Consider the following 11,203-nt stretch of genomic DNA (forward strand, 5'->3'; position numbering starts at 1 on the left):
GCAACCACATGTGGCGACCCCGGGCTGGACTCTGCTTCGTCCACGGTGAAAGCCGATCTGGCGATCCACAGCGCGAAGCTGAAGTATTTCCTCAGCGACCAGCACGGATCAGCTCCAGGCATGACGAAGCGGATATCGTCCTCTTTTGGAAGACCAAACAAAGTAGTTTCGCTTTTACAACGAAACACTTCACGACATGGCGGCAGCAACAATACTACAGCGAGAATAAAAGTTACGCCTTCTTTCTTTGCGTGAACATTTGGGCGGCAAATCTTCCCACATCGTGACGTAGACATGTGGGGGTGTGTTTAAACGAGGCGTTTTAGGAGGGCGTGGACAAGTCTTAACTTTTATAAAGAATATCTCTTTGGATTTGAGACATTAGTCTTTGCAACTTTAGGGATCTTATATATTCACAAACAGCTTGTGACACTCCAAAGAGAAAGGAAAACTTGAAATTGCATCATATGACCCCTTTAATATTGCCTATCAAATGGCATAGATAATACTTTAAAAAGCGACATAACTAATACTATTTGCTTATGTAATATTCTTAAAGAACATCATTTCTCTTTTGTATGTTTGTCTCAGATCCTTCTTTGTGACATGTGTGACAGCGGCTATCACACGGCCTGTCTGAGGCCTCCTCTAATGATCATTCCTGATGGAGAATGGTTCTGCCCTCCCTGCCAGCATGTAAGGGCTTCAATCTCTGTGTCGATGCCCTGCGTGTGTATGTGAGCTGTAGTCATGAAGTATGTGCTCTTGTCATTCACAGAAGCTTCTCTGTGAGAGGCTGGAAGAACAGCTTCAGAATCTGGACACGGCTTTGAAGAAGAAAGAGAGAGCTGAACGAAGGTGTAGATCCACACACACATGCACACACGTCTAGGGATATGCCAGTATCAAATTTTCATGTTGTGATTAATTGCTAATGCTTTTATCACGGTATACGGTATTATCACAATATTGAAATTTAGTTGCAAAAAAAGTGTTGTACAGTATAACAGGTTTAATCATTTTTTTATAACAAAAATAACTGCAAATTTAAATAGGCCTACAATAAAGCAATACACAAAACTTTTACACAGATTAAAGTGCAAAGGAATTATGAAGACCTATAGGTATCACTTTACAATAAGATCTCATTAGTTAACCTTAGTTAATGCATTAACATTCACAATGAATATCTCTTTGGATTTGAGACATTAGTCTTTGCAACTTTAGGGATCTTATATATTCACAAACAGCTTGTGACACTCCAAAGAGAAAGGAAAACTTGAAATTGCATCATATGACCCCTTTAATATTGCCTATCAAATGGCATAGATAATACTTTAAAAAGCGACATAACTAATACTATTTGCTTATGTAATATTCTTAAAGAACATCATTTCTCTTTTGTATGTTTGTCTCAGATCCTTCTTTGTGACATGTGTGACAGCGGCTATCACACGGCCTGTCTGAGGCCTCCTCTAATGATCATTCCTGATGGAGAATGGTTCTGCCCTCCCTGCCAGCATGTAAGGGCTTCAATCTCTGCGTCATAGGCTTGTGTGTGCATGTGAGCTGTATTCATCAAGTACATGCTCTTGTCATTCACAGAAGCTTCTCTGTGAGAGGCTGGAAGAACAGCTTCAGAATCTGGACACGGCTTTGAAGAAGAAAGAGAGAGCTGAACGAAGGTGTAGATCCACACACACATGCACACACGTCTAGGGATATGCCAGTATCAAATTTTCATGTTGTGATTAATTGCTAATGCTTTTATCACGGTATACGGTATTATCACAATATTGAAATTTAGTTGCAAAAAAAGTGTTGTACAGTATAACAGGTTTAATCATTTTTTTATAACAAAAATAACTGCAAATTTAAATAGGCCTACAATAAAGCAATACACAAAACTTTTACACAGATTAAAGTGCAAAGGAATTATGAAGACCTATAGGTATCACTTTACAATAAGATCTCATTAGTTAACCTTAGTTAATGCATTAACATTCACAATGAGCAGAAGTTATTAATCTTTGTTAAAAATACAACTCTTAGTTCATGTTAGCTCATTAAATAACACAGTTGCAACTTTTGATTTTAACAATGTGTTATTAAATATTGGAATTACCTAAGAATAATTAATGTTTAGAAGAATTTTTCATTGGCAGTTTATGTTAACTAATGAATTAACTAATGTCATATAATGAAGCCCTAATGTAAAGTGTGACCGAACAATAAAGAATCAAAACACTTTCGAACAATAAAGAATCAAAACACTTTCAAACAATATCTAGGGCGTGTTGTAGTCACTGATCTATATGTATTGATCAGTAGTTGTAGTCCAGATTAAAATGTAAAAAAGTTTGAAAATAAATAGCCTATTAATCTAAGTATTTAAGTATTTGACGCTGTGATTAACACCATATATTCAAAACTTTAAAATTCTTCAATACAAATTTCAATTCAAAAATCTGAATGGCTATTTAAATAATTTAAATACTTTTCATAAACAGAAAGTAGTGCAGCTGCTTTGTTTACGTGGTTTCTGGTGTAACAGCTGCATTATGTTCAGCGCCATCTGCTGTCAGAGAGTGAATGTGCTTTCATTCAGAGCATCTCTCACGCTTTCCGTCATGCATTTCTCATCCGTGCTTTCCTGCATCCCAATGTGCATACTATCCATCCTATCTGCCCTAAATAGTATTGAAAATTACTACTATCACATAGAATTTAGCATGGATAGTATGCACATTGGGACATCAGAGTGCGCATGCGTCTTTGACGCAGCATACAGCCGTGTTGTGCATTGTGACCAGTTGATGGGAAAAGTATTCTTAAAATGCATTCAAAATTTTGAATAATTTGTAATAAATAATTATTCTCTGTATTTTGAAGTGGCCACGATAACAATACCGTGCATGCTCATTATCGTGATATATCGCATGACCGAATACCGGCACATGTCTACACATGTCATAAACACTCTCATCAGCTCATCTCCATTCCCATGAATCATCACTAATGATGAGTAGCTTATGTGATTCTGAGTAGTTTTGCTTCTTGTTTTCTCTCTTTCAGACGTGAGCGGTTAGTGTATGTGGGTATCAGCGTGGAGAACATTATACCCACCCCAGTGAGTATGCAGCCATTATATTATATTTTATTTTATTTTATAATGTCCCATACTGTACTTTCCTTTAATATAATGTGATGTACTGTACTGTACCATACTGTATTGAACCATATGCTGTACTATTTTATACTATAGTAAACTATGCCAAAGTATGCTATGCTATTTTTAAATTAAAGATAAATGTATATTATATTATATTATATTATATTGTTATGTTATATTATATTATGTCCCATACTGTACTTTCCTTTAAAATAATGTGATGTACTATACTGTACCATACTGTATTGTACAATATGCTGTACTATTTTATACTATAGTAAATTATGCCGTAACCATAACGATCCTGTTTAACCAATCCTGCATTGAGAGAGGTTAGGAACGCCTAACTTATTAACATACGGACACAGAAATACAGAAATAAATAAATGTAGAAATGCATAAATAAATGTAAAAATAAATAAATGTAGAAATACATAAATAAATGTAGAAATAAATGTAGTATAACGCAAATGGTACAAAATAGCAAAATTAAAAATGACACTTTTGACAAAATTATTTATTCATTCATTTATGCGTATCTGCATGCATTTATTTATTTCAGCATTTATTTATTTATTTCTTCATTTATTAATTTATGTATTTCTACATTTATTTATTTGTTTCAGCATTTAATTATTTATTTATTCATTCATTAATTTATGTGTTTCTAAATGTATTTACTTATTTATTTCTGCATTTATTTATTTCAGCATTTAATAAATTATTTTATTTATTTATTCATGTATTTTTTACATTTATTTATTTCTGCATTTCTGTATTTATTCATTTATTTATACTTAAGTAATTTATCGTCCTCCATAATAATAGGCTATGCTATATCTAAATGAATTAAACATAAATTAGTTATTATATTGTATCATATTATTATACAATGTCACATACTGTACTTTAACATAATGTGCTATGCTGTACTGTATCATACTGTATAGTACCTCATTCTATACAATAGTATACTATAGTAAATTATGCGTAGCATCTAAATCAATTTAACATAAATCAGTTATTTTGTATTATTGTATTATAATGTATTATTATAGAATGTTGCATACTGTAATTTCCTATAACATAATGTGCTATGCTATATTGTACCATACTGTAAAATACCTTATTTTATACCATAGTATACTATAGTAAATTAAGCTATAGTATGCTATGCTATATATAAATGAATTAAACATATATTAATTATATACTGTAAGTTAATAAGATGAGAATTAAAATGTCTGAATCAGCTTTATTTGGTATGTCAGGATGGTGATGGAGAGGACAGCTTGACAGAGAAGAAAAAAGATACCAAGAAGAGTAAGAATCTGGGGAGGCGATCGACTAGGACGAGGAAATCCATCAGTTATAGGTAATCAACATTTCTTGTAGAAATAAACTCTAAGAGTAGATATCTGAAGTCTGACTAATTCTTGATTTTCTTATCACTAACTACCAGATTTGATGATTTCGATGAAGCCATTGATGAAGCAATAGAGGAAGACCTTCAAGATCCAGAAAGAGGAGGTTGGTCATGTGAGACATTGTTTAGTGCTTTAGAAAATGTGACCCTGGAGCACAAAAGCAGTCTTAAGTAGCATGAGTATATTTGTAGCAATAGCCAAAAAAACATTGTATGGGTCAAAATTATCGATTTTTCTTTTATGCCAAAAATCTTTAGGATATTAAGTAAAGATTTGGTTGCATATTGAATTTGTCCTGCAGGCGCTGGTCGCGGTGAACCTCCGGCGCCCGTCACGAGTCAGCAGAGGAGCGCGGTGAGCCGAGAGAGTCGACGGTCTGTGAAAGCTCCCACCCCGCGCAAGAGGAAACGCCGGCGACTCAATGACCTGGACAGTGACAGTACACAGGATGAGGAGGAGAGCGAGGATGACTTCCAGCTCAGTGACAGGTGTGTGTAAACACACACAAGAATATTTACAATACCAGGGAATCAAATTTGGGCTTTTGGGGTTCAAACCAGATGGATTTTATACCGTTTCATCAAAATATAACACATCTCATTCACAAATAAACAATTATGCTTTCCAAATATTTTTTATATATATAATATTTTTTTTATATAGCACCATTAATTACAACCCATGGTTATCCAAAGTGCTTTACAACAAAAGAAAAATAAAAAACGCAAAAACACATTTACTTAAAAAATTTGACAAAAGACAATAAAATAGCAATAAAGATCGTAAGCCTTATCAAATAAATACGTTTTTAGGATAGACTTAAAAGGCTCCTGGTGACTCCTGGTGAATTTCACAAAACTTGTCAAGAACTGGCGCTGGGCATATTTTACCCCAAAATCAAAGGAAATAAGACATTATTTTCGTATTTTTAGGACCATTATGTTTTTTTGCACGATAATTAAACACCTAAATTTTTCTCCAAAATTCCTTTTACTGTAATTTAAAATTGTAATTTATTTATACATAATGGTAGTATTTGTTGCACTACGTACTTAACTTACATTGATCTAATAATTATCACTCTTGCCAATGTCAATCATTAAGTATTTTGTGCTGTAATGTAGTAAATTATACACTAAAATGACTGTATTACATCTATTTATCTACTGAGGATAAGAGTTGCATTGGAAAATGTTTAATATTCATGAAAATAATTTTTAAAAAGTTTAGTTGTCCTAAAAGTTAAAAGTGTCAGTAAAATGTATTTATTTATTTAACTTTATATATAAAAAAAAAAAGTCTTTAATGCTTACCCAGGCTGCATTTATTTGATCAAAAATACAGTAAAAAAGGGGGGGGAGAACAGTAATGTTGTAAAATATTATTGCAGCTTAAAATAACTGTTTGTGAAGTAACGGTCTTTTAAAATATTCTAAAATGTAATTTATTCCTGTGATCAAAGCTGAATTTTCAGCATCATTACTCCAGTCTTCAGTGTCACATGATCTTCAGAAATCATTTTAATATGCTGATTTGCTGCTCAAGAAACATTTCTGATTATTAGCAGTGTTGAAAACAACAGATGGAAAGTTCAAAAGAACAGCATTCATTTGAAATAGAAGTCTTTTGTAGCATTACAAATGTATTTACTGTCACTTTTAAACAATTGAATGCATCCTTGCTGAATAAAAGTATTATTTTGTTTTCATTTCTATGTTGCTAGCATGGAGGAGGAGGATTTCGTGGTTTCGGGATACGGTGCCTCTGACGGTGGCGCGGGCTCTTATGACGCGAGTGAATGGTGCAGTGGTGAAAGTGACGCCGAGAATCAAGCGGCCTCCAGGAGAACAGGAAGAAGCGCTCACACCCAGAGAGCCAGGAGGAGCAGATGCAGACCTCCTGACCGACGAAGAGGCTCCTCAGAGGAAGAGGACATGCTAGACTCTGAGGAAGAGGAGGAGGAGGAAGAGGAAATGGGTCTGTTTGAGTTTTCATATCATTCATATCCTAAATGAATAACATATCGGGTGCGTCCTAAATCGCGTACCTATGCACTATTCTATAAAGGTTTGTAGTATGAATAGTACAAGTAGTGTGTTCAACTTCACACTGAAGGGGAAGGGGCTATCAGACTCTGTTTATGAATGACAAAATAACCTTATATAATTCATACACTACATTTTTGAGTACATAGTGCATAAGTACACCGTGTATAAGTGCATAGTGCATCATTTGGGACGCAGTTATAGACTGTTTCAAAGATAGTGAACTGTTATCTTTACTTTATAAGGCAGCATCATTTTGTTGCTTCTGTTTTTGGAGGTAGGCTGTCAAGGTTTTGGAACAGAGCCGTATTAGTGTCACATTGAATTCTTTACTTATGGTTTTTACTTTTGTGTTGATCTGGCAGAAACAGAAGGCTCTAACGAGTTCAGCGACAGCGACGTGGACGTGAATAGAAGGCGTCCACGACGGCGTCAGAACTCTCATGTCAACTACTATGAGACGTCAGAGTCTGAAGGGTCACGGAAGGCGTCCGATCAGAAGCACTCCTCTCTTCCTCACCGTAGACGGCTGTCCAGCTCCAACAGTGAAGGTGAGTGCAGCCACACTCCTGTTTGCAAATGGTTATTTATGCCAATGTCATCTGAGCCTTAGCCATGTGAGCAAGTGCTCTGATATGGTCCAGAGACCTTGAGTTTGATCAAAACTGACCAAAGACAATAAGTATAACTTTTTTTTTTTAATTGAATGAATGTACTATATTTTGTTTAATGCTTTGTATTTTGAAGGGATTTCATGTTACAAGACAATATTCACCTCGAAATGATGCACCTTTTATTTATACATAAATAATAGAAAATACAGTATCTCACACACCCAAGTCATTGGTAGATATGACAGATAAAAATCCAATATAGACTTGAAAAAAATTATAGATCCTGCACACAACTCAAACTTGCATTATTTATGAAATGTTATTATCAAAATGACAGTCAATAGACCTTCCTCAGGCAAATGTATCAGAAAATGTAAAAAAAAAAGACTCACTTTTGTGCTTTGTTTAATGTGCAGGTTTCATACATTTATTTGCGCACATAATTGTTTTACATTAATAGTGTTTAACTTTAAAATATTTGTTTAAAATATGATTGTTTTTTAAAATATGTAATATTAAAATATATCAAATGTATTTATTTTCAATATGAGTAATTTAAAATCCAGTGCTTGGAAGGCAGATCTTTTTTAAGTGCTAGAAAGTGTTTTTAGACATAATTACTCACTTTTACTAGGTTTTTCATTTGAATATATATTTAGACATTATCAAAGACTACTTAATCTTAGCTGTATTTTTCATTTGTTTGTTTTTTAATTCTTAAATATATTTTGTAAGCTATTTTTGGTCTTGGTTTTTCTGTAGTGGTGTGTCTTTTAATTTTTATTCTTGCTCAAACTCATAGTGCTCAGCATGATGATTTATTTATGGCACAATTTTCAGCAATTTTTTTTTGCAGAACTAGACAATTAAAATGAAACAATGCATCCCTAAGGACCCTCTCTTTTTTTGTAATTCCCACCATTTTGTCACTAAATATAAATATTAGCTCACTGTTAGCTATACTGTTTAATTACAACTAGAAATGTAAACGGTTTTCTCCTCCTCCTGTATTTCCAGAGTCTATACTTTCTAAAGACTTTAAGCCAAAGGAATCGCTTCAAAGATCAGAAAAAGGACGCAAGTGTGATTCATCGAGGGAAGACTCCAAACACAGGCACAAACGAGAAAAACAGAGACAGCAGAGAAGCTCCAGTGAAGACGAGGAGGAGGAGGATGGAGGAGAAACAGAGGACTCTGAGGAAGATGAACAGCCCCTCCGCAAGAGGTCGAACCGCATCGAAACAGACGAAGAAGAGGAGGAAGAGGAGAACACACGAGGAAGCGTCCGGTGGAAGCACACGGCGGGCTCTCGAGGTCCCGTCAGGCACAACGGCTTGGTCCCCCTGAGGGCCGCAGCTCAGGATGACGACGATGATGAGGATGAGGAAGAGTTCACTGGAGTCACGGACCTTGTTAACTTTGTTTTCGACAGTGAACAGTTGTCATGATCAGCTCAGTAGGTTAAATATGTTTTCTCATCGCCTTGTCACGGGAATGTCCCTCATCAGCCACCGTAGTCTGCTGGTTTTGGGTGTAGTGGACCAAAAATGAAGCTTCCAGACGAATGCCGTAGTGTCCGTTCCGATGTTTGAATGCACTCTAGTTCATCCAGCCGCATGCATCGTCCTACCGGTTTAGAACAGGGTCTTCTTAATACTCCAGTCACCATTCCTCAGAGTGAAGCACTTTGCCATTTACGGCCAGTACGATTTCGTTTGTATAGCAGCTTCGGTCGTCCTCTAGAGACACTGGACGGCGCGCATTTGAAGCTTACGTGTTACGTGCATTTCAGACTGGTGTTTTAGACTTCTACATTCTCCGTGTTGCTGTTTTCTTCTTTTTGTACCTGAAGGAATTTTGGGATTGACTTGTGATGCCGAACCTTGCCTAAATGCATTCATTCAATTTAAGGAATAGTTCACCCAAAAATGAAAATTTGCTGAAAATGTAGATGACTTTGTTTCTTCATGGGAGCAGATTTGGAGAAATGTAGCATTGCATCACTTTCTCACCAATGCATCCTCTGCAGTGAATGGGTGCCGTCAGAATAAGAGTCCAAACAGTTGATAAAAACATAACAGTAATCCACACCACTCCAGTCCATCAATTACCGTCTTGTGACGCCAAAAGCTGCATGTTTGTAAGAAACAAATCCATCATTAAGATGTTTTAACTTCAAGTTGAGTCCTCTGTCCAGTGAAAAAGTCTTGTCTGGATCAGGAGAGAAGTATGCAGAGATCCAGCATAATTTACAAGTGAAAACAGTCCGTAACAGCTCTAAACAAATATATGGGTGGATTTTCGCCAACGGCGAACAGACTTTTTCACTGGAGAAAGCGTTATTATGGATTTTAGCTGGAAACAAGGGTTTGAAGTTTAGAACGTCCTAATGATGGATTTATTTCTTACAAATACACAGCTTTTGGCTTCACAAGACATTAACTGATGGACTGGAGTGGTGTGGATTACTTGTGGATTATTGTGATGTTTTTATCAGCTGTTTGGACTCTCATTCTGACGGCACCCATTCACTGCAGAGGAGTGATGGAATGCTACATTTCTCCAAATCTGTTTAAATGGGAAAAAACAAACAAACTCATCTATATCTTAGATGGCCTGAAGGTGAGTACATTTTCAGCAAAATTTCATTTTAGGGTGAATTATTCCTTAAGAAGTAAATTAGTAGACCAGCAAATAAAGGAAGAAACACATTGGAGGATAATTGAAAATGATCTTAATATTAAAGATGATTTTAATTTAAAAGACTAATATACTCTCTGTACCTAAAATAACATTGTATGTTATATTACAACAAATATTATTTGCTTATTTCTCAGATTAGGACATTTTCTGTACTTTGAATGCTGTTGCTGAAGTTTTAGGACACTTAATGAGACGTTCAGTCACATTTAAGTCCCTGTCTGAGTTTTAATGCGTCAACCGAATGCACTTGTCGTTCAAGCACCTTTGACGGTGCCGTTTGGTACCAACCGTATTGTTGAAATGTTCTGTTCGACAACAGTCTGGATCGCTCTTTTCAGAGTTGTTTTTTAGTGTTTACTCCAGGCTGGTGTTCTTTATGCTGGAAGATTGTTTGAATTAGAACACTATGAGATCATTCCAACACAAATCCACCCCTTTACAAAACAAATCCAATATTTAAAAAAACCCACAAGCACTAGAATAATAATGGTGTTTTAAAATAATCATGGTCTTTGCTTTCAGTTAAAGAATGTGTTTTTGAGCCGTGTACTACTGGAATTCGTGTTTTCCTTCTCATTTTATTTCACTCTTACTTTCCAGATGTACATCTCCATATTTCAAGGAAATTATTCACAAAACGGAAATAAACTTAATGTTGCTGTTAATGTTTTTGGCTCCTAGTTTGTCTTTTTTTTTTTTAAGTACCTGTAATGGATTCAAGAAACAAGCAGCATTTACTTATATGGGTAGTTGACAACATGAAAATTTTAATCTATTTAATATTTTAGATTTAAATGCATATGAACATATGAGAACATGTATATTTTAAATGTTTAGAAATGCAAATGTAGTGCTGTGGATGGTATTGAAAGCAGGGCTCTGAACCGGTTCAAGGAACGGAAACGAAAACCGGAAACGAACAAAAATTTTATAGTTCCGAACAGAATGGAACATTTGAAATGGCCATTAACCGGTTAATAACGTTATTTTATCGTTCCATTTAATATTTGAAATTTGCTGTCAACCAATCAGGAATTCAGATATGCAAATGTGACGCTGACGCATCCAACGCCTGAAATTCGCCGCCATTTTGAGAGGATCGCCCTCTGCTACAAATGCTGAAATTGTTTTGTTTTTGCCTTTAAGTTAAATATTCACATTCTTAATTTGATCGTTTGCAGGGAAGAGAAGCTATTTTATCGCTATATTAACTTTTGTAATTACACGTTAAACGTTTTCGTC

The 11,203-nt window shown here is 35.3% G+C and overlaps 1 protein-coding gene across 1 annotated transcript in view; it reads left to right on the plus strand.

Annotated features, from left to right (window-relative positions):
• The window catches only part of LOC107658931 (remodeling and spacing factor 1-like), a 16,792-nt gene extending 7,565 nt beyond the window's left edge, over positions 1–9,227 (plus strand). The window contains exons 8-16 of the mRNA XM_016447661.1: positions 592–696; positions 779–858; positions 3,076–3,130; positions 4,444–4,547; positions 4,635–4,702; positions 4,901–5,087; positions 6,323–6,576; positions 7,010–7,195; positions 8,276–9,227. Of these exons, the coding sequence (XP_016303147.1) occupies positions 592–696; positions 779–858; positions 3,076–3,130; positions 4,444–4,547; positions 4,635–4,702; positions 4,901–5,087; positions 6,323–6,576; positions 7,010–7,195; positions 8,276–8,706 (1,470 nt within the window). The 3' untranslated portion in view covers positions 8,707–9,227. The remainder of the gene's footprint in view (positions 1–591; positions 697–778; positions 859–3,075; positions 3,131–4,443; positions 4,548–4,634; positions 4,703–4,900; positions 5,088–6,322; positions 6,577–7,009; positions 7,196–8,275) is intronic.
• Positions 9,228–11,203: the final 1,976 nt, after the last annotated feature.

The sequence above is a fragment of the Sinocyclocheilus anshuiensis genome, unplaced genomic scaffold, assembly GCF_001515605.1.
Source record: "Sinocyclocheilus anshuiensis isolate Anshui unplaced genomic scaffold, SAMN03320099.WGS_v1.1 scaffold1010, whole genome shotgun sequence".
Lineage (NCBI taxonomy): Eukaryota > Metazoa > Chordata > Actinopteri > Cypriniformes > Cyprinidae > Sinocyclocheilus > Sinocyclocheilus anshuiensis.